At 44.5% G+C, this 24,972-nt stretch overlaps 8 protein-coding genes across 14 annotated transcripts; 6 read left to right on the forward strand and 2 right to left on the reverse strand.

The window, feature by feature from the left end:
- Nucleotides 1-17: 17 nt before the first annotated feature.
- On the forward strand, nt 18-750 carry Phf5a (PHD finger protein 5a). The gene is made up of 4 exons (XM_001357253.4): nt 18-175; nt 243-433; nt 501-586; nt 648-750. Exons 1-4 carry the CDS (start codon nt 124-126, stop codon nt 652-654), a joined length of 336 nt encoding a protein of 111 aa, XP_001357289.3. The 5' UTR covers nt 18-123; the 3' UTR covers nt 655-750.
- Nucleotides 670-1,758, reverse strand: epsilonCOP (coatomer subunit epsilon). Its single transcript, XM_001357252.4, has one exon. The coding sequence runs from the start codon at nt 1,667-1,669 to the stop codon at nt 746-748; it is 924 nt and encodes a 307-aa protein (XP_001357288.2). The 5' UTR covers nt 1,670-1,758; the 3' UTR covers nt 670-745.
- Nucleotides 1,759-1,912: 154 nt separating this feature from the next.
- Naxd (NAD(P)HX dehydratase) lies at nt 1,913-3,013 on the forward strand. Its single transcript, XM_002132249.3, has 2 exons — nt 1,913-2,328; nt 2,394-3,013. The coding sequence occupies exons 1-2, from the start codon at nt 2,002-2,004 to the stop codon at nt 2,970-2,972; spliced, it is 906 nt and encodes a 301-aa protein (XP_002132285.3). The 5' UTR covers nt 1,913-2,001; the 3' UTR covers nt 2,973-3,013.
- KFase (kynurenine formamidase) lies at nt 2,863-4,784 on the forward strand. Of its 5 annotated transcripts, none has more exons than XM_033380496.1 (3): nt 2,863-2,990; nt 3,665-3,835; nt 3,889-4,784. In XM_033380496.1, the coding sequence occupies exons 2-3, from the start codon at nt 3,709-3,711 to the stop codon at nt 4,686-4,688; spliced, it is 927 nt and encodes a 308-aa protein (XP_033236387.1). In that variant the 5' UTR covers nt 2,863-2,990; nt 3,665-3,708; the 3' UTR covers nt 4,689-4,784. The 5 variants fall into 5 exon arrangements, with proteins under 5 accessions (XP_033236387.1, XP_033236386.1, XP_033236384.1 ...); XM_033380495.1 differs by lacking the exon at nt 2,863-2,990 and adding an exon at nt 3,166-3,298; XM_033380493.1 differs by lacking the exon at nt 2,863-2,990 and adding an exon at nt 3,395-3,546.
- Daxx (Daxx-like protein) lies at nt 4,715-9,947 on the reverse strand. 2 transcript variants are annotated; one of them, XM_002132248.3, is made up of 4 exons: nt 9,643-9,947; nt 6,007-9,070; nt 5,760-5,940; nt 4,715-5,690 (listed from the first exon to the last, which is right to left on the reverse strand). In XM_002132248.3, the coding sequence occupies exons 1-4, from the start codon at nt 9,691-9,693 to the stop codon at nt 5,045-5,047; spliced, it is 3,942 nt and encodes a 1,313-aa protein (XP_002132284.2). In that variant the 5' UTR covers nt 9,694-9,947; the 3' UTR covers nt 4,715-5,044. The 2 variants fall into 2 exon arrangements, with proteins under 2 accessions (XP_002132284.2, XP_015035349.2); XM_015179863.2 differs by lacking the exon at nt 9,643-9,947 and adding an exon at nt 9,135-9,515.
- A 3,273-nt stretch (nt 9,948-13,220) lies between these two features.
- Nucleotides 13,221-16,372, forward strand: Sec61alpha (SEC61 translocon subunit alpha). The gene is made up of 4 exons (XM_001357250.3): nt 13,221-13,381; nt 13,616-13,683; nt 14,550-15,641; nt 15,710-16,372. The coding sequence occupies exons 1-4, from the start codon at nt 13,375-13,377 to the stop codon at nt 15,971-15,973; spliced, it is 1,431 nt and encodes a 476-aa protein (XP_001357286.1). The 5' UTR covers nt 13,221-13,374; the 3' UTR covers nt 15,974-16,372.
- A 407-nt stretch (nt 16,373-16,779) lies between these two features.
- LOC4818131 (transmembrane protein 115) lies at nt 16,780-18,785 on the forward strand. The gene is made up of 3 exons (XM_001357249.4): nt 16,780-17,589; nt 17,653-18,009; nt 18,068-18,785. The coding sequence occupies exons 1-3, from the start codon at nt 17,066-17,068 to the stop codon at nt 18,534-18,536; spliced, it is 1,350 nt and encodes a 449-aa protein (XP_001357285.3). The 5' UTR covers nt 16,780-17,065; the 3' UTR covers nt 18,537-18,785.
- A 608-nt stretch (nt 18,786-19,393) lies between these two features.
- Nucleotides 19,394-24,707, forward strand: mmy (UDP-N-acetylglucosamine pyrophosphorylase mmy). 2 transcript variants are annotated; one of them, XM_001357248.4, is made up of 3 exons: nt 19,394-19,751; nt 21,125-21,511; nt 23,308-24,707. In XM_001357248.4, the coding sequence occupies exons 1-3, from the start codon at nt 19,688-19,690 to the stop codon at nt 24,420-24,422; spliced, it is 1,566 nt and encodes a 521-aa protein (XP_001357284.2). In that variant the 5' UTR covers nt 19,394-19,687; the 3' UTR covers nt 24,423-24,707. The 2 variants fall into 2 exon arrangements, with proteins under 2 accessions (XP_001357284.2, XP_015035347.2); XM_015179861.2 differs by lacking the exon at nt 19,394-19,751 and adding an exon at nt 20,807-21,021.
- The last annotated feature ends 265 nt before the right edge of the window (nt 24,708-24,972 follow it).

Consider the following 24,972-nt stretch of genomic DNA (forward strand, 5'->3'; position numbering starts at 1 on the left):
CTAGCACTCAACATCCGATAGAATGACAAAAAGAAGAAAATCGAAACGGTCACACTGCAACGCCGCTAGTTTTTTCGCTAAAATTGTTTTGAATCGAATTTTTAATAAAAACGTAAATAAAACATGGCCAAGCATCATCCCGATTTGATTTTTTGCCGCAAACAACCTGGCGTGGGTAAGACCTTTCAGATTTATAGCCATTTCCTGTGCAATTGTAATGTTTCATCTACCACGCGCGGCAGCCATTGGACGCCTCTGCGAGAAGGATGATGGAAAATGCGTGATTTGCGATTCCTACGTGCGTCCCTGCACCCTGGTGCGGATCTGCGATGAGTGTAACTACGGATCCTATCAGGGAAGATGTGTCATCTGCGGAGGACCTGGAGTGTCCGATGCATACTACTGCAAGTCTTGCACCATGCAGGAGAAGGATGTGAGTAGCACCTGCAATTCATGGATTGGAAGGGGATTTTATTAATTGTGTGGTGTGTTCTTTCCAGCGCGATGGCTGCCCCAAAATCGTCAATCTGGGCAGCTCCAAGACTGATTTGTTCTACGAGCGAAAGAAATATGGCTTCAAACAAAAGTAATTATCCCAAAAGAATGCCCATCTTTGTGATTTTAATAACATCTATTTCCCTTTGCAGCTACTAATTTGCACCTACTGGATACCTCTTACACATTTCTAATCAATTTTTATTGTAATTTAATACACATAGAAAGTTTTGATATAAACTTGGAATTATTAGACGGCCAAGAGTTTCTCCTCGGCACCCAGATCATACTGCATACAGAGGCGATCGAACTCTGTTGACTTCTTGTCTAGGTCCGTGATGAAGTCGCTCTTTGGGTAGAATTGACGCAGCTGCTCCAGATACCGCGTTATGTTTTCCGAGGGCTTGCCCGTCAGATGCGACAAAACCATGAGATTAATCAGAGTGTCGTAGTCGTTGTGCTTTTTTATCAGTGACTCGCGCAGAACAGCGTCGGCTTCCTCGTAGCGCTCCAGGCCCAAGTGGACCACCGCCTGGCCATTGAGCAATGCCGGCGTGGGCTTGAACTTCTCGCAGAACTCCTGGTAGATGTGGAAGGCGTCTTGCATCTGCTCCGTACCCTGCGCTAGGGCCACCCAGGCCTGAGCCAGCTGTGTTAGGGTGGCATCATCGCTGATCTCCTGCATTTTGGCCACCAGCTGCTTGGCCAGATCGACACGATGGAGGCGCAACAGGCATTGCACAGAGAGAGCCATCGACTCGAGATTAGTGGAGCCATGCAGGATTTTCAGGGCGTTTTCGAACTGCCCGTCGTAGCAGTACACAATGGCGGTGGCAATGTGCCAGAGATTGGTCTCATCCTCATCGCCGGCCACCTTGTCGGTTAGCTTCTCCAGCACTTCCTCGCACCGGGACGGCTGCTCGAAGGCCTCGTGGACCAGACGCAAGGCCTGCAGCGGCGTCGAGCTTCCCTCCTTGATGTCCGAGGCAATGATGCGGCCCGAGTCAATGGCCAGGTACGACAGGTACATGTAGGATAGCAGCTCCGCTCCAGCCGTTCCCTGCTCGGGCAGTACAAAGTTGATGGAGCCCATAAAGTTGCCAATGTAGTACTCGTTTCGGGCATCGAACAGCACCGCATTGGTATCCTCTTCGTTTTGCTGGCCCCTGCTCATGTTGACGAGATTTTCCTGGATATATTTGACAGAAAATTAAAAATGTAAACCTCTGAGTTGGCTTTTAGAGGTGGGAAATAGAGATGCATAAACATCGATGTCATTCTTTGTGAAAACATCGATTCTATTTTTGGGAATCGGATTTAAATTTAAACATAATCCAACATATGATACGATTCACAACAACAATGTTTAGAAAAGTGTTCGTTCCTATGACACATACATCTGTATGGTTAGTGATTAAGCTGATTACAAAATGATTAGTACCGATTTAATAGTGTTTTGTGTTATCGATACCCATTTATAAATAGTATACGAAGAAAGTCAAAACAATGTCAGCAATTAAAGAGATCCCTGTAAATTTGCCAAAATTGCTTACTTTGTTCAAGACAATTGTGCCGAAACTGACAAACGACAAATATAAAGGACAATATGGGCGAATTGGCGTTATCGGAGGCTCATTGGAATATACCGGGGCCCCTTTCTTTGCGGCTATAAGTTCCATGAAAGTTGGTGCTGACCTATCGCATGTCTTCTGTCAAGCAAACGCGGCCCCAGTTATTAAATCTTACAGCCCCGACTTGATTGTTCATCCAGTATTGGACTGCTTGGATGCTGTTGATAAAATTCAGCCTTGGTTAGAGCGTTTACACGTGATTGTGAGTAAATCCTTGAATGTTGTTTCAATTTAATCAATTGATATTCTCATGTTTGTGCTTTAAAGGTTATTGGCCCTGGATTGGGTCGGGAACCACTTATTTTGCAGACTGTAACAAATGTGCTGAAATTGTGCACAAAGTTACAGAAGCCAATTGTAATAGACGCTGATGGGCTGTTTATTCTGAATGATAATATTGACCTGGTGAGCGGACAACGGAATATCATACTGACCCCAAACGCTATGGAATTTCGTAGATTGTTTGGAGAGGACGTGAATTCTGTGCGTCAAAAAATGTCCTGTCTGGGAGATGGTGTTGTGGTCCTGGAAAAGGGCGTAAATGATAAGATTCATATTCCTCACACCAACGAAGTTTACTCCATGCCCACGGGCGGTTCTGGTCGCAGATGTGGAGGTCAAGGGGACTTACTTAGCGGATCTCTAGCAACGTTTTTTTACTGGTCACTGCAATCCAATCAGCCCAATCCCGCGTATATAGCAGCTTGTGCTTCAAGCTATCTCGTAAAGAGAGCCAATTCGACTGCATTTAAAAAGTTTGGTCGAAGTTTGCTAGCTAGTGATATGATAAATGAAATATCCACAGTTTTTCGGTCTGATTTCGAAGACGCGGAAACTGATAAATAAGGCAAATAAATAACTAAGGTATGATTTTTCCTTTTTCTAGATACCACGTTATTTATAGATTAATAAAATTAATCAATTATAATTTCCATGTAAAAATACTTCATTTGACTGCCTTCTAGCCGACTTTCTCGCATCATTCAATCCATTTTGAAAAACCATTGAAACCGTGCAAAAAAAATCATGGATTCCATGGCACTGTTCGAGAAAAAACAAATCTAAGCACTTTTTCTATAAGCCATCAGTTTTCGAAGCTGTTTGACAGTGGGAAATGGGAAAACTGAAAACCGAACGAAATTCAAACGACAAAGAGGAAAACGAAAATTAAAGTAATGAAGATTTAAATATTAAAACAGAATTTTCATGAGAAATAAAAAGAATGCATCTCAAAACAAAAAAAAAAGTTTTTGTTTAGATCGATTTCTTCGATATTTAAAAAAAAAAAAGAAACGATTCAGAGAAAAGCGATGCAAACATCGATAGTATCGGTGTTTTGCAGGGACGCCAAATCTTCTCAGATCCAAGGCTGTAAAATACTTTCCACTGGGATCAGTGCTCAATTTAACGTTCAAAGCCGGTTAGACTTGTTCTAAAAACAACTCATATCTGAAAACTGCACAGTACTTAAGCAATCTGCATTATAACACTCAATTTGGATCGACAATTTGTGACACAAATTTCCTGTACTTTTTCAGTTATCATTTGACCTCGAACCGAGAAGAGAGATATTCTTATCACTATGTATAATCCCAAAAGCACTGACCTGGAGCGCGATTACTTTCCCAGTTATCACACCATACGGTTCCAGGACCAGCCCGCACCCAATCTTGCCGTGCAACTCCATTTCTTACAGCTAACAAAGCAACGTAAGCAATCTAGAAATTAATTAAGATTTAAATGATGATCCTATTATTCAAAGATGCTGATACCATTCCAGAGGGTAAAGATCTAACTACCAAGCAGGGAATTAAAGTGGACCATTTACGATATGGCGGCCAAGACGATCGTCAAATCGTGGACGTCTTTTACAACGATTCCACCACTGATTCCTCTCCCCTCTTTGTGTATGTTCACGGGGGCTACTGGCAATTCCTGGACATAACCGAGTCATGCTCCATGGTCGGTCCGTTGGTGCGTCGTGGCTACCGCGTGGCTGTCATGGACTACAATCTGTGCCCACAGGTGACCCTGGAACAGCTGATGCTGGAGTTTACCAATTTCCTAAACTGGACTTTCGCATATGCCGAGAAAATAAAGACCACAGAGATACATTTTGCTGGGCATTCGGCGGGCGGACATATGCTGGCACAGATTCTAAACGCACCCGAAGTAGTAACCCCCGAGAGGCGCAAGAATATCCGCTCGTTGATCTTCATATGTGGTGTCTATGATTTACGCGAGCTGTGGTCCTTGGAAAATGTGAATCCCAATAATATTCTAGGCCTTAACGCCGAAAAGGCCGCGGCACTGTCGCCCATTTTGTGGAAATATCCGGATGCCAAGTCTTGGAGTTCCATTAAATTCCATGTGATGGCCGCAGAGCACGAAAGCTTGACATTCATTGAACAAAGTCGCGTCTTTGGGCAGGTTTTGGAGAAGGCTGGCTTTCCCACAAGTTTCAAGGTGATACAGGGATACGATCACTTTGATATTATCGAGGAAACGGCCATCGATGACTCGATTATAGCCAAGAATCTGCAGGAGATCCTTAAACTTTAAACAGATTTGAACGACTCCTAAGTGAATTATTCTCAATTATTGTTTCTTAGTGTTTTTGTAAAACAATCTTAACTTAATAGTATGCTCTCGTAAATATGTACAATTTGTTGGGGATTTTGTGTTGCTGCGGGTTACAAAAACACCATACACCTCGGGAAAGTGAGGGTGTACCAGGGGGGCTGGGCAGAATATACAATATAATTTATAATACAATGCCATTCTGGGTAAGAGTGGAAAATAATTAGAAAATAATCAACTAATATTGGGGTTGTTAAAACGAATAAATTACTTAAAATAAACAAAATTTAGGTGGCAGGCGGCTGTGGCTGTCCTGCAGATGCGCGTCCGCAACGGGACTATGACTCTTCGTCGGAAATGATAATCTCAGCGGCAATAACGCGTTTCGGTAACGCATTCGAACTTTGTTTGCTTTTCTGTGCCTTTGCATTCTCGTTGATGACGCTGGCATTCAAACTAGAAACGGATATAATTTTCAGTATGCCATTGGGCGGGACATCATTGGGCTTTGAATTGGACTTGGGGTTTGCCTTCACATCGCTGTCGGCAGTCTCATCTCTCGTTATATCTATCACATCCTTCGAACCCACCGGCGCATCTGTCTTTGGTGTTGTCTCAGTTGCTGTTTCAGTCAATGTTTCCGCTTCAATCTCCGAATCGGCATCGCTTATGTCGCCATTTGTCTTGAATTTTTCCACAAAATCATCAAGATCCTCTTCCTCCTCCTCTTCCGATTCGGAGTCCTCCTCTTCATCATCGTTATCAGCCTCATCCTTATCATCGCTGGCAGCAGTAGCAGCAGCAGCATCGGGGGGGCCTTCTAAAGAACCATTGAGCAAGGCGGCCTTGGCTGCTGCCTGAGCACTGGTACAAGGCTTGTCATCGTCTTCCTCTATCACAGCTGCAGCAGCTGCCGCTTCCTTTTGCTTTTTGAGACGAGCCTCGCGCATGTTGTCCGCATTGAGATCCTGCTCCCGGGAATATCTAAAAAAGAGGAATATCTCTCCGAATTAGCAACGAAAGTGAAAGGAAAATATTACTCGAATTGCTCACTTTGCCAGTACATCACTAATTTTGGTATGCTTCTTGGTGTTCTCCTTTAGCTTGGCCATCAGCTCCGGGTCCGTGGCAGCCGGATCCTTGACACTGCCCGTAAAGTGGTTAGCGGTTTCGTACAGATCCCTTTTGCGTTTAGACTGCAACAGTCTTCCCACCGAAAGGAAGGCATCGCTGGCTGGAAACGAGCGAAGGGAGATAGAGATTCAGACTTTTCGTAGCTTGAGGCGGTCTGCGGTCTTACCTATTAGCTTCATCTCGAAGGTGGCCAGGCCCATTTCATTCATTTTGTTGCAGTGCTCGAGCAGCTGCAGGACGTCGTGGTAGTCGGGGAACTCCTGCATTCGATTTACAAAGGATGATAGCATACGATTGAACTGGGGGTAGGGACTATCCTCGAATCGGATCGGTTGCTTCAGCTGGCGAAAGGCACTCTTGCTCTCGCCGGTTAGATCACAGATTTTCTCATAGATTTCGCAGGCGCGCTTCTTGTAGCGCTCCACCGTCAAATAGCTGGAGTTGTCATCATCATCCCAGTCTACTTCAGAGTTCTCCAGCGCCTGGATTCTCTTGTTTATCCTATGCAGTGCGATGTTCATTCTCCTGATGCGTTCATCGGTGCGTTTGTCGATGGCAGGGGATACAGACTCTTGGCCAGCATCATTGGGCTTCTGTTCATGCTGCTGCTCGCGTTCCTGCTTTGACTCTTTTCCTGCCTCGAGCGTAGCGCGTGTGGACGGGTTGATTGGAGGGACTTCCTTGACTGGAGCCTCCTCTGGCTCTGGCTCTGATGTAGTCACCACCTTCGCCTTGCGTCTTGCCTTCAGCTCATCCACCACACCGCTGAGGTGCATATAGACCAGATCCGACTCGGCTTTGATTCTTTCTATGGCCGATTCTAGTAGTTTCCGAAACCCGCGCGACCTTACAAAACTCTCGTGTACACTGTAATAATATTTTGTTAGCTTTGTTTCAATGAGTTTCGTCATTTCCTTTGATGTATCCGTTTCTGCGCAGAGTTTAAGAAGTGCCGCGTATTCCGGAACAAATGGATCACGTTCTGCAGGTTTTGAGGCAGGTTTCTCTCGCGGTGGTGTTGGCTTCTTCTCCGATGGCTGCTTCTCGGATGGCTGCTTAGTGGATGCCGTCTCAGGCAGATCGTCCAGGTCGACGACTATTTCCGCGGGTGGAGTAGCCTTTTTCACCTGATTTGGTGGTGTTGGTGTGACTGTTGGAGAATTGAGTCTGGAGACCGCTGGCTTAATCCAAATCGGTTTTTTCTGCACCGCCGTCATTGTCTGTATCAGCGCTTTCTCCGTGTGATTCGTTCTGGTTTCCATCTCCTGTTTCTCTGTGGGCGGCGTGGTGGGCGGTGACTCCACCAGAACAATGGTTGGAGTCGCCGGCCGCTGGTCGCGTTGCCTTTGCTGCATCTGGAGTTGCTGTTGGTTCTGCAGTTGTTGCTGGGCCAGATGCCGGCGCCAGTCCTCGTCGGATTTCTTGAGCACAGTGATCGGCTGGATTCGCTTGATGTTGTTAGCCGGCTTAGCGGGCACTGGCGAGATGCTCGCGCCTGGCAGGGAGTTCAGCTTAAAGGCGGACCCCTTGGGGAGCTGCTGGTGCTGCATTGCTGTCGCTGCCGGCGGCGGTGTGGTTGTGGGTGTTAGCTGGGGCGTAATGCTTGTGGTGGGCGGAAGATTCACCAGCAGCGGCTCGTTGAGCGACGCTGGACAGTGCGGTGGTGTGGCCAGCAGCCGTTGCGGTGGCGCAGAACTGGCCGTAAACGACTGCAGTTGGGAAGTCATTGGAGGCGTGCCTGACTTGCTACCGGAGCTCTTATATGGCAACGTGCGAGCGGCACTGGAGGCCGGGTTGGGTACTTGCTTCATTGTGAGGCCCGGATGAACACGGGAAACGGGTGTTATCTGTAGAGCGGATGAAGCTCGGCCTGCTGGTGGATTGATCTTGGCCGCAGGACTGTGGGCTGGCGGGGGAGGTGATGAAATCATCTGCAGTGGCGGCGGTGTCTGCTTCTGGACGAGATGAGCAGGTGGTGGCGCCCGCTGCATCTGCTGCGGCTGTTGCTTTTGCTGCATCTGAAGCGTTCCTGCTTTCGCCGGCGCCTTCTGCAGTGTGGGCAGTGGTTTCTGTGTCACCTGCGGTTTCTGAGCCGGCGGAGACGCCGGCTGTGGTTTCTGCTGCTGTTGAATCATGGACACCCGCTGCGTCTGATACTGCGGACCGCTCAGGACAGCCTCCTGAAGTTGCTGAGCCATGAGCTGCTTCCTTTGCTGCTGCAGATGTTGATGCATTTGTCCCAACGTCATCTTTTGCTGCGGAATGCTCAGCCTGACCGTGGTTTTCTCTTGGAGGCCGGTCGTGGCATTGAGCTGATTTTTTGGAGGCCCAGCCGCCAGTGGCTGCTGCTTTTGGGGCGTTACCAAGTGTTGTTGGGGGACCACTGGCTTGGGGACTACTGTCTTAAGGGCCACCGGCTTGGGTGCTACTGGATTGGGGGCAACGGCCTTGGGCACTATTGGCTTGGGAGCCACTGCTGAAACTGTTATCTGATTACTGGGCATCGGTTTCAACTGGTTTGTGGGCGTCATCCTAGCCTGGTTTATCGGCAACGCCATCATCTGGTAGCCGGGAAGAGGTGATCCCTTCATGCGATAAATGGAAGTCTGCTGCACCTGGAAATTGGGCGTCGGCTTCGCCTGGTAACCGAGTGCTGGCTTCGCCTGGAGGTTAGGCGAAGGCATAGACGTAGGTGTTGGCTTCGCCTGCTGAATGGGCGTCAGCTTAACTTGTTGGGCGGGCGTCAGCTTCATCTGCTGACCAGGCGCAATCTTCACCGGCAGAGTGGTCGTTGCCGGCTTCACCTGGTGATTGGGCGGCACACTGGTTATCATAATGCTCTGTCCGAGGGGCTTGCTGTTCGGCGGCCAGCCAGCTTTCTGAGCCATTGGCGTTTTCTGTGGCTTATTCTTATTATTGTTGTTAAAGATATTGCTGTTGTTGTTAAATTCATGCATGGAGGCAATCGAAGTGATCACCATCCCATTGCTGCTGGCGGTAGCGTTTTTGCCGTGCTTTGTGATTGTTATGCCACTGGGTATGTGCATAGGTTTGAGAGGGTGCAATTCGGGCGGAGTGAATGCTGTTTCTACTGATCCCAGTTTGCCGCCCACTCCTCCGCCTCCTGACACGGACGCTTTCGGTAGGTTCGCAAGCTTTTGCGGCAGGTTCTGTTTTGCTGTCCCATTCCGGGTCTTCTCCAGGCGTCGTCGCTTGGCACCAGGGGGTGACTGCAAGTGTTAAATGGTTGAATTAGATGGATCCAAAAAATACCTTTCCTAAGAATTAGGCTACCTGTTGGCTGGGAGTTTTTAAATTTTGAATGAAAACAAACCCGCAGAAAACTGGCGCCGGATGCAGTGTTGAGCATGCTTTCACATGTGTGCGTGTGGGTGGGTGACTGTATGAGTTGTGTAGAGTGAGAGAGCGCGCGTAATGTGCAATTCTTTGAATTTCGAAACTGCTTCGCGGATTCGAGGGTTCTCCTCATAAATTACGCCTTAAATAAAGTTACTCCGGGGGAGAGAGAGAGAACAATGCACGCACACAATCAACTGGTTTTAGCTAACGTAATTAACATTATTGGGCCCATTGCAAGTGCAAGACATCAAAACTCTACACCTCTGGTCTGGCAGCACTCTGCACATTTGCACTGGTATGTGTGTTTCGCTCTCAATAAAAGCAGCGCGAAAAAAATTTATTTCACATACATTGTAATACACACACACACACTTACGCACAAACCCTATTTAAAATACAACTGTACTTTTCAACACACAAAATCGACCGTTTATAGCTTTACCTCTTCATCCGATTCCGAGCTTATATCCACACAGATAAGCGACGCAGCCATGGTTTTGCGTTAAATACTTGCACTCAATTTATAATATCTCTTCTCAGCGTTTTGATAGTTTTACTTGACATACTATCGTTGTTGCCAGCTAGTTTTTCACGCATATGTGTATTGTGTATGCTGTGTCTGTGTCGACTGAACGCTCTCTATTATATGACGATCCATATATATTACGCCTGCTTGAATTGCCTGTGCGTGTGTTTGTATTGTTGCTTTGCATTTGTTTTTTTGGAGAGTGTGGAGAGCTTGGATAGCTCTGATATTTGCGGCGTTGCCGTATCATTTTTGAGTCTCATGGCGATATTATATTCGATATTCGTCTATTTTTCGTCTATCGAATATTTTAAATGTAAGAATCAAGTAGAAAAGTAAGCGCGATGTTTAAACGTGTCGAATGTCATGTCATGTCATGTACTTTGTAAGATGTTAATTAAATGGAATAGAAGGTATCTTGGGCCGAATTGAAAAACCGGTTACGGAACATAGATGAGGGCTAATAATAACAGTTTCCTGTTTTAAAATAGGAACAGGAATTAATCTCCACTAAAACAATTAATTGGAGAGGGAGGTGGGCAGAGAAAAACGTAATAAATTTGGGGGAAAAAACACAAATTTCATAATTTGTACAATTTAATAGTTTATCGATCTATATAGCTCATGGATCGATGTCTGGGGATTTAAAAATTCGCACGAGCGGACATTATGTTCTACACATTAACTTTAAAATTAATTCTAAAAAAGACGTATGATTTTAAGAACTTTAAAATGATCTATAATGAGATCACACCATAGCGGTAGGGATAATTCTTATAATGAATGTGCTATCAGTTCCACTCTCACGGCATTCATTGGCTTATTTTGGCATAAGTACCCGATCTCGAAAACATTTTCTCAAATGATGATAATACCAAAGATCATATAAAATTGTATATTATTTAAAGATAATTTAATAGGCAGTCTAGTAAATTCTGAAAGAAAAATATGATTATTTTTGTAATTATTTTGTTGATGCTTTTGTAACTGTCATCCGCGTACTGTTATTAGATGCTGGTAGCACATTTGATACGTAATATTTTCTGCACCTGAAAACCTTGTTAAGGATTATGTTCTGATCAGAGAATAATTAACCAATTGTCGACAAGTAAGGCTTAAAATATATTCACGAAAATTATGAATCTTGATGAATTTACAAAGTGTTTTATTTCTCGGTTTAGTTCACGGACTTAAACTTTTTAAATAAAAATGGCTTAAGTTGCATAAGTTCTTGTTTTCATCGGTATGTATACGATATATTTTGAATATTTACGGTATATTTTTCAAATGAGGCGGTATATTTCGGTGCTGTTTTGAGGGTCATACTGTAGAAATACTGGTGTTCGTTTCATCAATCTATTAATTTAATTTTCAATGTTATATGGAAATCCAATAAATGCAAGTATTTGGAATAGGCCAATCATGCATAGAATTGATTCATCAATCGTACAAAATTAAGTGGGCATGTCTAAATGTTCTATATAGATAGTATTATTCAACGGAACAAAGAATATGAGGAATTGGTCGTTTTTTTGAATCGAATTTGAATTCGCCGCAGTTCGCCGCACTTCGCCGCAGTTCGCCGCAGTTTCGCTTTAGCAACAATGAGTCTCGTTCCATACACAATGTTGCACATTCCATACACACTGTTGCGGCAACATTTATTTGAAAACCGTATTTTAGTCAAAATAAATTACGTAAAGAGAATTAAAAGAAGCAATCTTGTAGAAAATACATTTATCTATGGGATAGAGCTAAGTGGGCATCTATATAGCTTGATATAGGCAATACCCGATTCGCCGCAGTTTCGCTATTGCAACAATGAGTCTCATTCCATACACAAACATGTTGCTAATTCCATGCACACATACCCTGGGGAAAATGGATGTTATAGAATTGAGGAAATGTTTGTCTTCCAAGGCTCAGTAGGTATCAGGATCGAGATAAATATATACAAGATACTAATAATACACATGAATAAGTCAAAAAAATATCAATTTGAGAAAAGGTCTTAATAAATTGCGTTTGATCTACATATAAAATTTACGACATAGGGTGCACAAAGGCCTATACACGCATCATGTCATCAAATACTAGCAACATTGCAACTGTTTTTTTGTTGAACTATTTTGCTTAAACCTTGTTTTAGTCAAAATACAATAAAAGCAAGGAATAAAAACTAACCAATTGTGTAGAAAATTTATTCATCAATGGGCTAAAATTATGTGGGCAGGGCTAAATGTTATATTTTGCTTGTAATATTCGACGGAATATGAAAAACGAGGAATACGTAAAATAGAACTTGAATTCTTCAGTATATTTACGGTATATTTTGAAATGATTCGGTATATTTCGGTATATTTGCACTGCGTGTCAGCAGTGTTGCCAATTTATTCTATTTAAAGCTAAATCTAGCTTATTTGAAAACGGAAAAGCTTGAAAAATTATGAAAATGCTTATAGCCTTAAATCTAGCCTTTTTTAATTTCACTCTGTTTATGTTTTCCTCTTTATATCCTACATATATTTTTAGGCAAATCGAAAAAAAAGTATATTTGTTATAGAATTCATTTGGTATATTGGTATATTTTCGTTGAAAAGTTTCGGTCACTACTACACAGAAACTTGGCGATCGTGTGAAATGTGTAATTGTGTAAAATTGAGGTGCAAGGATCTTATAAAGGAGCTTATTATCCAACTCAGAGAAAGGTAAGCTTCAATAGGATTTGATATTAAAAATAAATAATAATCTTCTGTTTAATTTCAGACTTCCAGATAATTTGGAGACATTGGAAAAACTGCACGTTTTTGCAGCAGAAAATGTACTCGAACATAATAAAAATCCTAATGATCTCATTTCCATATTGGAACACTTCAACTATAGCAATATAGATGGAATTCTTGCCCAATATGGCAAAATTAACTTAGTCCCTTGGCAAAGTACAGATGACACTATAAAGCTTTGGTCAGAAGCACTGACTTATAAAGATGCTGGCAAAAAAAAACCTCTTGAAGAAATCGCTTTATTTGCCATTGAAATTTTAAGTCTAAAGTGGTCAAATGCTGCCATTTAACGTGTAATCAGTCAAATAAATATCGTTAAAACCAAGCTTAGGAACAAAATGACTTTTAAATCTTTAAACTCAATATTAAATATAAGGTTTGTTTTAGTAATATTTAATTGTCTGATGAATACGACTATAATTCTTTTGAATTTTACAGATATGGATTGCGCCGTCATGGCAAATGTTGCCACAACTAACAATTACCGGAGAAATATTTAAATTTAATACTTTCCAGCGATAAATATACCGATTCGAGTAATAGCGAGTTGGATAGAATAATAATAATGTATATATATATGTGTTTTTTTATTTTTAGCCTATTTTTTGGCCTTTTTTTTACAATTTTTAGCTTGTTCTAGCTTGTGTTTTTGTGAAATCTAGCTTATTTTGACGTTCAAAATATGGCAACACTGCGCGTCAGTAAAATTTTAGTCGTCGTGTCAAAAATTTATTCGTAGCCCCCATTCGTTTTTCGTTTTTCCACTCGTGCGTTTGTTTTGCAGCTAAATAAACTTTCTAAATTTTGTATAGAAAGTGCAACAGTGTCAGTTTTCCAGACACCGCGCTAAGACAAGTAGAACACAATGGGAAGTAAGTAGATCGTTTATAACTAATGCATATTTGAAAAGAGTGCGATTTTTGTAAAAGTAAAGTGCCGCTTCGAGGGGATCGAGCACCGCACCCCCCCGTTGCTCTTTGCTTACGTATACAAAAAATGTCGGTGTGCACTTCTTATTGTGTGATTTGTGTGCTCTGCAAGCCACCAATTGAATTGAAAGTTGAGTTTCGCGTCTAACCACAGCCCTTTCCATTCATTATTTGCAGTCAAATTCCTCGAAGTTATTAAACCCTTCTGCAGTATACTGCCGGAAATTGCAAAGCCCGAGCGCAAGGTGTGTATAATATAGTTGTAACTAAAGTTTAAGTTCAATGTTAGGAATATGTGGGGAGAGTGGAATGAAAGTGATTTGTTTCATTTTAGCTTAATTTGTTTTATATTTAGCGGCCGTGCGTTTAACAATTGGTCGGCTGCCAGTGTTGCCAGCGCACGCGTTCGGCTTTCACTTGTCAAAAAATGTAAGCAAAGCGCCACGCAAACAGTTTGGTTCTGCATAAAGTAATGACAGAAAAGATGGGTAAAGGCAAATAATATGCTTGAAATTAGCTCGCAAGTTTTCAGAGATGCTTTAAAAAGTCAAATTCCACCTTTAACTTGAGTTTGACGTGTCTTAGTCTGCCACAATAAAACGTATTCTTGTTAATTATCTAGGAAAAAGAGTTTGTGTTGAATAAGGTGCTTAAATTATTTTGACTTTGCCAAACATTTTCATTGATGAATCGTCCAATTTCCACATCATCGAATCTGCTACTTTTCTTATCACGGCCACTACTTTCGCGTGCTACTTGTTGCCAGAGTACTTTTTCCCATACACATACGCTCGTGCATACAGCGAAAACAAACGCTACGTGGAAACGTCAAACTTCGGGCCGCCGAAGCTGGGAGCCGAGCACTGTCGACGTCAGCCTCGTGTGTTTTTGTTGTTAACCATATGACGGGGGAGGGAGCCGACGATGACGATTCCGATGCCGATGAGTAAACCTGATTTTGTTTAAACATTTGCTCCACGTACACATACGCCGGCGGCACATGTAGGTCAACATAGCGGCAATTGTACGATTGTTTGCCTAGTTTAGGTTCAAGGCTAATTAATCAAAGGGTTTATAATTAATTAATAATTATCGTCGTTTCCTTTCCCAGATCCAATTCAGAGAAAAAGTACTATGGACCGCCATCACACTGTTCATTTTCCTGGTGTGCTGTCAGATCCCACTGTTCGGCATCATGAGCTCCGACTCTGCGGATCCTTTCTACTGGATTCGTGTCATCCTGGCCTCCAACCGTGGTACCCTCATGGAGCTGGGTATCTCGCCCATTGTCACCTCGGGCCTGATCATGCAGCTGCTGGCCGGAGCGAAGATCATTGAGGTCGGTGACACGCCCAAGGATCGCGCCCTGTTCAACGGAGCCCAGAAGCTGTTCGGCATGGTGATCACCATTGGCCAGGCCATCGTGTATGTGATGACTGGCATGTACGGTGATCCAGCGGAAATTGGAGCTGGCGTTTGCCTGCTCATCATCATCCAACTGTTTGCCGCCGGTCTGATTGTGCTGCTGCTGGACGAGCTGCTGCAGAAGGGCTATGGCTTGGGATCCGGTATCTCCCTTTTCATTGCCACTAACATTTGCGAGACGATCGTGTGGAAGGCATTCTCCCCCACCACGGTGACGACGGGACGTGGCACCGAGTTCGAGGGCGCTGTGATTGCCCTGTTCCACCTGATGGCAACCAGGAACGATAAGGTTCGTGCTCTGCGCGAGGCCTTCTACCGCCAGAACCTGCCCAACCTGATGAACCTGCTGGCCACCATTCTGGTGTTCGCTGTCGTCATCTACTTCCAAGGCTTCCGTGTGGATCTACCCATCAAGAGCGCCCGCTACCGCGGCCAGTACAGCAGCTATCCCATCAAGCTGTTCTACACCTCCAACATTCCCATCATTCTGCAATCGGCTCTGGTCTCCAACTTGTACGTGATTTCCCAGATGTTGGCCGTCAAGTTCAACGGCAACTTCTTCATCAATCTGCTCGGCGTGTGGGCCGATGTTGGAGGCGGCGGCCCAGCCCGCTCCTACCCCATCGGTGGTCTGTGCTACTATCTGTCGCCGCCTGAGAGCGTCGGCCATATACTCACTGACCCCATCCATGCCCTGCTCTACATTGTCTTCATGTTGGGCTCCTGTGCGTTCTTCTCCAAGACCTGGATCGATGTGTCCGGCAGCTCAGCGAAGGATGTAAGTATCCCTGATATTTGGCACTCGTAATCAAGGAAAAACTAACGTGGTTTCTTTGCTCTCTGCAGGTTGCCAAGCAGCTGAAGGAGCAGCACATGGTGATGCGCGGCCATCGCGAGAACTCCATGATCCACGAGCTTAATCGTTACATCCCGACGGCGGCTGCCTTCGGCGGTCTCTGCATCGGTGCACTGTCCGTGATGGCCGATTTCCTCGGCGCCATCGGCTCCGGCACGGGTATCCTGCTGGCTGTGACCATCATCTATCAGTACTTTGAGATTTTCGTCAAGGAACAATCTGAAATGGGCGGCATGGGCACGCTGCTGTTCTAAGCAGTCAATCCGAAATGCAATCAACCAATTCTTCATCATATTTCTCACACGCTCGCTCGCCCATTAAAAAAAACAATCTAAATTCCATATTTTGTTTTTTTTTTACGTCCGAATTCCCACAATCAGCATACCTTAAAGGCGTTTCCTACCCGAAGCGTACATAACGAGAGAAACTTTATTTTGAATAGTTTTTAGTTTTATTCAATTGTGAGACTTCGTTGCTTGAGTTCAATATTTCTGCGAATTGATTGAATGTCAATGCAATAATTGTTTAAATATTAAATCAAATGCATTATATTTAAAACCAAGACAAGAGGGAGATTATTGAAATTATTAAAACGAAGATGTACATCAAACGAACACATGCATACAAATTGTCATAATAAAACGTAAATTAGATAACTTTTTTAATTAAAAAGGTCTCTTTTTCAATCAATGCGAATTCTTTTGAATCAAAGCTCAAAAGGAAAACTACGCGCCCTTAGCTACCGACCTATCAGTGTGACTTAACTGCTTGCTGAAGTATTCAATGTTGCCAAATCAGCTTTTTTCCGCCAGATCTACGTTTCAAAGTCAAAGTTTTTGTCCCTTCAATAGCCAGGGGGCGGATACATTGAACGATGGAAGGAGATGGAGTGTAGCAGAGAAGTCGGCCGCGGGATATATCAAGGCTGTTGTGCTGATCAAGAGTTTATATGTTTTAAGGAGTCGGAATATCCTACTGGCACTTACATACATTTAATTGTATATAATTCCAGCCTTTTTTTGGATTTCCTATTCATTCAATCTAGCCGTATTTTGCTAAAAAATAAGGTCAACACTGGAGGTCTTCTGAGTAGTTTAGCGACTGGTCACACTGGTGCAACAAAATGAGAAATAAAGTGAAACAAAATCGTAAATAAAACAAAATTTGTGCAAATTGGGGGCCACAAGAAAGTCTTGAATCGCGACGCACACGAAACCCGATACGCATTTAACCCACCACAGCATCGGGACTCGCATGCAGCAGGCTCAATAACAACAGATCGGACAACAATTGAAGTTCTCCAGGCAGAAAAATCATCAGACTCTTCAGCCACAGTTCGAGTTGCCATGTCAGCTCCACTCGCCAGAAACTGGCCCTATATATGGCAACAGCTGAACGCCCTGCTTCATAACACCTCGCCGGTGATAACGCTCATCTGTGTGGTGACGACGTTCGGCTACCTGCTCTCCTTCTCGGACCAGGCAATCCTTCTCTTGAGCGTCACACCGGGATATATATTACCCAATGGAAAGTTCTGGATATGGACTGCATTCACTTTCTGCTTCATCGAGCTGCACTGGTGGGAGGTGGCGGTTGATGTCGTCACTGTCGGGCTGTGTGGCAAGATGCTCGAGCCGCTTTGGGGCCAACTAGAGATGTTCAAGTTCTTCGCCCTCAGCAATTTCGGCGTCTCGCTGCTGACCACTATCTACTATTTATTCTACTATATGGTGACCAAGAATCCAACCATTCTATTCGATGTGCATATACATGGCCTGGCCGGGTATGTGGCTGGAATTTGTGTGGCCGTGAGGCAAATAATGCCCGATCATTTGATCTTCAAGACCCGCTATGGACGTCTGACCAATAGGTGAGTGATCACATGATGATTGAATGCTGATTGATTCTCTTGTTGTTTATATATCTCGTAAAGGAACGTTCCTCTTACCGTGCTCATAATGGCAATTATTTCATGGGCTATCGGTCTACTGGATGGCACATATCCGGCCATGTTTGCCTCGGGCTCTCTGGTCTCCTGGATCTACTTGCGTTTTTATCAGCATCATCCGAATGGGCGTGGCGACAGCTCTGAAAGCTTCACATTTGTTAGCTTCTTTCCGAACGTTTCGCAGCCGTTTATCAGCGTTTTGGTTAATCCCATTTACAACTGCTGTTTGCGGGCAGGCGTGGTCAAAACGCCCACGCCATTGCGCACGATATCAACGGCCAGTCTGACGTCGATCTCAGTGCAAATGCCCGGTGCGGATCCGCATGATATTGAGCGCAGGCGGTAAGTGAAACGACGATGCCGATAACTTAAACTGTTCTAAATATTGTTTCGCTTCCAGACAAATTGCTTTGAAGGCTTTGAGTGAACGCTTGAAGGCCACCGATTCCACGCGGCATTCCCAGCTGCCCAAGTCCTATCCCCAGCAGCCGCAGCTGCAGCATCACCAACACCAACAGCATCAGCATCACCAGCAGCAGAAGCATCACAGCCACGGAGCTGGACACAGTCACAGCCATGGGGCTGGACACAGTCATAGTCATAGTGGTGGTGGTCATAGTCATGGCCCTGGGCCGGCTCAGACACCGCAGCCCGACTTCCTTAAGCCCGCCAGCAATTCCGCGCAGATGCCCATCACAACGTCGCGGGCCGAGCCGCGTATGATAAGTACCATGAGTACCATTGCAATACCAATGCCGGCTCCGCCACTGAAAGATGGCACCGGTGCGGCGGCTGGAACGGATCCTCAAGATGGTGGAGCCACGCTAATTAACTTGGACGACGTTCCGACGACGTCATCATCGGCTTAGACAGTGTTTCGTGTTGAACATAAATGAATTTTTTTGATATTTAAAAGAATGATCTAATTAATGATTTACGCCCATGTTTTGTATGATTCTGCATCAAGTACGTACCTCCCTTCGCCCCTCTTGTAATTACCGCTCGTTCGTGAAATTGTAGAGTCCTTTAGATTAACGCTTGCTTGCTGCGCACACCGCGGTCCGTGCTCCTAAGAACCGTGAAATATGAGAGAGAAAACCTTCCAGGAAATTTGAGAATAACTAGAGCCTATATATAGATGCATACTTTCTGTTGTAGTTCTTACATGTAATTGAAAATGATGCTTTATTTAGTTCATAATTGTAAATATATTTAAAAAAAACCAAAAACCCAATTAGAGTTTTTGTTTTTAAACGCCCCAATAATTCTATAAATTAGAGTAATCCAAGAAAGTTAAATTAGCTAATTTTAGCAATAGCAAAATTTAGTTCATTTAATTTTAAAATTCGGTTTTACAAAACAGCAGTGCTGCAAGATAGTCCTGGGGGTCCCGGCTTAAACTATTAGTAGTAATATTAAACCGATAAAAAGCAAGACATATGATTTCCGATCATGGGCGGAGTACGATTAGCCCATTGTCGACCAATGGATATTGAACAACACTCCACAAAATGATGAAACTTTGAGAGCTTTAGCCCAGCTCAGGTGAAAGATATCGTAAAAGCTTTGATTGTAAAGAAAGAGGCAGTATGGATCTACAAGAACAATTTAAAAACGGTTTAAATTTGTTCACTTGTTTAAATAGAGGGGGGCTAAGTGGGCTGAGTTTGTATTTCATCGGTATATTTACGGTATATTTTGGAAATGAGACGGTACATTTCCGAGGGTCAGACCGTATATTTAATCAATAAGTGCGCGGGTCACACTGCTTCGGGCCTCCAAGTCGTGTTATTCCAAAAATTTTATTTTTAAGTTAATTTAAAGAGGGCCTGGTGTCACATTAGGTTTTAAATTAGTGAATTTGCGGATAAGTACATGTCCCACAAAATTATGGCATAGCGAAACCCAGTGAAAGCAACGGCATAGCAAGATATTGGCATAGGGCAGTGCAAGTGCAAGTGCAAGCTCCACCACAATATAGGGTGTTGTTTTCTTCTGTGTCAAGTGCCTCCCTTCATAAATGGGTCGCCACAATTACAATTTGCTGCAGCACCAGCACACTAATGTGCGGCGCCATCGCAATGGTGAGTATATAAAAAGTGGAGAATATATTGATAATGATAAAACGAAACGGCAAGGCCTATCGTCCGCGATAAGAGTCCGCAGCGGAAAACAAATTGTGTGCTATCGCCGTTTCTTTCCGTTTTTTGTTTTTGCTTTGGGGGCCTGTGTATGTGGGGGATTTTGCTGTTTTTTATGGCTACGTGTGTATTTCTGCAGCAGCTGAGCTGCTGAGCAGTCCAAAGTAGATTTCATGACAGGTCAGGCATTCCGAGAGAACGGTGGCTAATACATGCTCCGCCTCGCCTTGTGTTTAATATACCATGAATCACCATAGCTCTCTCGCTTCGTGGCAAAAACAAAAACCAAACAAACCGGCCAACGAAACGAGCAGATCAGAGTCACCGTCGAGTGGCTCGTATAAAATTTGTGGTCAATTCTTGGCTTATTTAAATGCCATATCCATAACCTTTCCAATAACTTACGGCCTAACCCATTCAACTAGTTTCTGTAAGCCTCCAGTGGGAACTTGTTTATCAGGAACTGGCCAGCCCGCCTGCCCTTAAGTGTTTCCTTGTTGCCAATCGAGGTGGTATCTGGCGCCCAGGGGCACCTCTTACTTTCACTTGAGCCACTGTTCGTTCAGGGCCGTTTGGTTTTGCATTTGCAACACCACTCTGGAGGGAGGGAGGGAGGTTTGTGCAAATTTTGCCCCGCAGCCAGACGATTGCAGTAGTAGTGCCCAAAAACCATAACGAGGCCATCGGAGAATGGGCTGTGGAATGCCCTAGAAGAAGATTTACTTGTGAGAAGGAATATCCCGAAAAGATTGGGATTGCATCATTTCTCACTCCCATAGTTTTACAGGGTACCATTACCCATTACCCATGGCATAGCCATGTTAATAACGCGCCTGCAAATACGTCAAAACAGAGACACAAACACTCGCACATTCCACAAACCAAGACACATGCGCGCCTGCCATTCAAAGACAGCGACAAAGACAGAGAGACAACGAGACACAGACGGAAGGCCGAGGCATTGAGGCAGCTCCACTTTGAACAAGAAAAACCACAGAGGGCGATCGCTTGGCTCTCAGTTGCGCTTTGGCTTCCACGTATAACGGTTCGCGAAGGCGCTCTGAAGCCCGAAAAAAAACCACCCATACCAGATTGAAACGAAACGAAACGTTTTCTGGCTCTGGCTCTGCTCTTTTTTATCGCACTCTCTCGTCATATTATCACTCCACTCACTCACGGAACACGGGGGGAGAGACAACAGTTGGACAGAAAAGTACATGAACCAGCCAGCCCACTTCTCCACCCGACTACTACTCCATTAGCTAAATCAACATCCACTAACTGCTCCCCATCTACCCCGATCTCTGTTCCCCCAGCCAGCGTTGGTGGCACCACAAAATCCACACCAGTAATACCCACACCAACCATGACGGACTACCAGTCGCTGAGGATGCGACTCGACCCGGTGCACCAGGAGCATCTGCTGAAGTTTTGGGACGAGCTGACACCTGACAAACGCGCCGATTTGGTGCGGGACATCGAGGAACTGAATCTGGATGAGATCAAAAAGTATTTCGATCGGGCCACCGTCTCGATGAACGAGAATGGTATTAAGTTGGACGATCGCCTTCAGCCCATACCCGAGGGCAAGGTGATATCCATTGCACGGACCCCTGAGGATAAGCTGGCCTCCTATCGGGATGAGGGACTGCGTCAGATCAGCAACGGACATGTCGCTGTGCTGCTTATGGCGGGCGGACAAGGTAAGTGAAGGTCACACAATCCGAAAGGGGGCGCTAGGGGGGGAAAAGCCAAACAGACCCAACGAACCCAACAAACACTTGTGTTTAATTAGCACAAATGATTAGCCAAAGGTGTTTTTTCTTGGCTTGGAATGATAATATAAACACTAATGTTTGTATTTATATCAGTCCTTTGGGCTTTGTCGATTATATGGATTATCTGCCTAGTGAATTATCTTAAAAAAGCGGGAATCATGGCAGTTCTAATGAAAGAAAATTCAGATTTGTGATTACTGCCTCGGAAACATTAAATAGTGGATATTTTCGTGTACATTTTTTTTTTTAATTTTATTTGAAATTCCACCAAAACTTTTGCATCTCAAGGGCAGCAGCAGCGATGACTAACCTTTTCTCTATGTTAAGAGAAATTTGCTCTGTTCTATTTGTTTCCATCTGATATGAGATGTTTTTAATCAGACAGACCACCATACCTCCCACCCACACACCACTCCACTCACATTTCTGCCTTGATGTGCAATAAACAAAAAGTAAACTCAAATAAAGAGAATAACCAACAACTTCCAACATTAGTCCAGAGCAGCAGCAACAGCAGCACTGTCAGTGCGGGATATGTCTGTGTGGTGGTGTGAAAAAACTAATTAACTTGATATAAAAATCGAGCCACAGCACAGCGCGGAATACAGAATACAGACATAGAGGGACGCACGCGGTTCGTTCAATCTCAATCAGCTGCCCACTCAAGCAGCTGCATGATTGTTGCTGGCTTTTGTTGCAATTGTAATTCCATGTGCAAGACACAACCGCACGCCTCCTGCAACAAAATGTAAGCCATTCTTATGGCCAGTCACTGCCTTTCTTTTTTTTTGTAGTAGTACCCTAGAGGAGAAGGGTATGTGAAACAGCCAGAAGGAACAACCATAATCGAATTTCGAAAGTCACTAAGAGCTATAGCTGCTAAAATGTATATACCATATTCAATGCATTCTGCAATCATTTTCTCCCCTTTATAGAGTGACCTTTGAGGGATTAGTTCAACCACAAGATCGTGTCCACTCAATAAAAAACAGATGAATCTGTGTACTGGGTATTCCTTAAGTCTGGGCCGCATCGTTCTTATTCGTTTTACTTTGCTCTGGCTCGGGCACTTCTGTTCCAAGCGCCATATTGAAATGTTAGCGGCATTTGACATTTCCTTTCCCGTTTTGTGTGTGTGCGAGGGAGTGAACCGAGGCCCAAAGCAAGCAGCAGAAAGCCCAGCAAAGAGGTGCAGTCGAATCACGTAATTGACTTGAAAGAAATCAAACAGAGATAAAAGCCTGGTCGGGGCAGCGTCAGTGGAAGGGGATGGGGCGTTGTACCTTATATTTGTAGTATTTATTGCACGTAGACAACGCTCAACGGTACTGCTCGTACGAGTAGGAATAATGCTGCCATTCCCTGGCTAGAACCCGGGCTCTGGCTGGTATGGACTCCCCAGAGGAGTCCATGGCGGAGTATGTATGGTTCGCCAACCGATAAATTGCTTATATCAACTGATAATTAAAAACCGGTAGTGCGGCTGACCTTCTGTGGAGCCGCTTAAATGTTAAAATGGGTGTACAAATGTGGCTCGAGTGTGACTGTGATGTTGGGACAAAAGACAAAGCGTAAAGCCCAAAAAACCGAAACATGTTTTTAAGGCCAACAGGGTAGGAAATCGAATATGTTGCACTTCTTGTTATTGGATGATGGATCAGGCAGGCTTCCTCGTATGTCTAGAGTTTCCCTTTCTAATAACCTGCCCCTACTCTTTGCAGGCACACGACTTGGCTTCGATCATCCCAAGGGAATGTACGATGTTGGACTGCAGTCGAGAAAATCTCTGTTCCGCATCCAGGCCGAACGCATTCTGAAGCTGCAGGAGCTGGCCCAGGAGGCGAACGGAAAGCTTGGACAGATTATCTGGTATATCATGACGTCGGAGCACACAGTCCAACCGACGTACGACTACTTTGTGGCCAACAACTTCTTCGGATTGAAGCCGGAGAATGTGTTGCTCTTCGAGCAGGGCTCACTTCCATGCTTCGAATACGATGGACGCATCATTCTGGACGAGAAGCATCGAGTGGCACGTGCCCCGGACGGAAACGGAGGCATCTTCAGGGCCATGAAGCGCCAGGGCATACTGGAGGACATGCAGAAGCGCGGAGTGCTCTACTTGCATGCCCATAGTGTGGACAATATACTGATCAGGGTGGCCGATCCCGTCTTCATTGGCTTCTGTGTGCAGGAGAAGGCCGATTGCGCTGCCAAGGTGGTGGAGAAGGCAGCCCCCAATGAGCCCGTGGGCGTGGTGGCCATTGTCGACGGCAAGTACCAGGTGGTCGAGTACAGTGAGATCTCCGCCAAGACAGCGGAGATGCGCAACTCAGACGGAAGGCTGACCTTCAGTGCTGGGAATATTTGCAATCACTTCTTCAGCTCGAGCTTCCTGCAGGATATCGGCAACAAATTCGAGCAAGAGCTGAAGCTGCACGTGGCCAAAAAGAAGATCCCCTTTGTGGACAATGCCGGGAAGCGCCTGACCCCGGACAAGCCCAATGGCATAAAGATCGAAAAGTTTGTGTTCGATGTGTTCGGATTTGCCCAAAAGTTTGTGGCCATGGAAGTGCCGCGTGACGAAGAGTTTAGCGCTCTGAAGAATGCCGATGTGGCCGGCAAGGACTGCCCCAGCACGGCCCGGTCCGACCTGCACCGGCTGCACAAGAAGTACATTGAAAACGCCGGCGGCATTGTGCACGGTGACATCTGTGAGATCTCGCCGTTCGTCACGTACGCCGGGGAGAATCTCGTCTCGCAGGTCGAGGGCAAATCGTTCACCAGTCCCGTTTATCTGAGGGACACACGCGATCCTCTGCACGGACATCTTTGACTGCGCAGCATCGCTATATAGACTGAGGATGATAGATTTTCGTTCTTTTTTTCGTTTCAATCTGAATGTTGCGTTCCATCAATCAGATAGAGCAGCAACGGAAATTCCATAAAATTTCAGTACTTAAAGGAAACTTGTAAAATTTTGTTGCTTAATTTTTCTGTTGTTTTTTTCGTTTTTCGGTAAAAATTGTGCAATCGTAATGTGAATATATACAATACACATATAATGGTATGAATATTTTAATATGTTGTAAAATAAACACTGATAAGTACGGCAAAACAATGATACGTTTTTAAATTCTCTGGAAATCAATCGAGATAGGAATTGTAAACGGAACGGAACTACACTCTACACCGACCGCATGTATATGTATATGTGTGCACAAGTGTCTTTAACTATTTACAACGCTGTTACATTGTTTATTTGATCATAGAGTAAATAAATATTGCACTTGACAATTGCCATCCATAATTTTTATCAGCCTTGGAAAAGAATGTATAGGGGAGGCATCAATTGTAAAGTAAGTTTATTTCTGACAAATTATAAA

The sequence above is a fragment of the Drosophila pseudoobscura genome, chromosome 4, assembly GCF_009870125.1.
Source record: "Drosophila pseudoobscura strain MV-25-SWS-2005 chromosome 4, UCI_Dpse_MV25, whole genome shotgun sequence".
NCBI lineage: Eukaryota > Metazoa > Arthropoda > Insecta > Diptera > Drosophilidae > Drosophila > Drosophila pseudoobscura.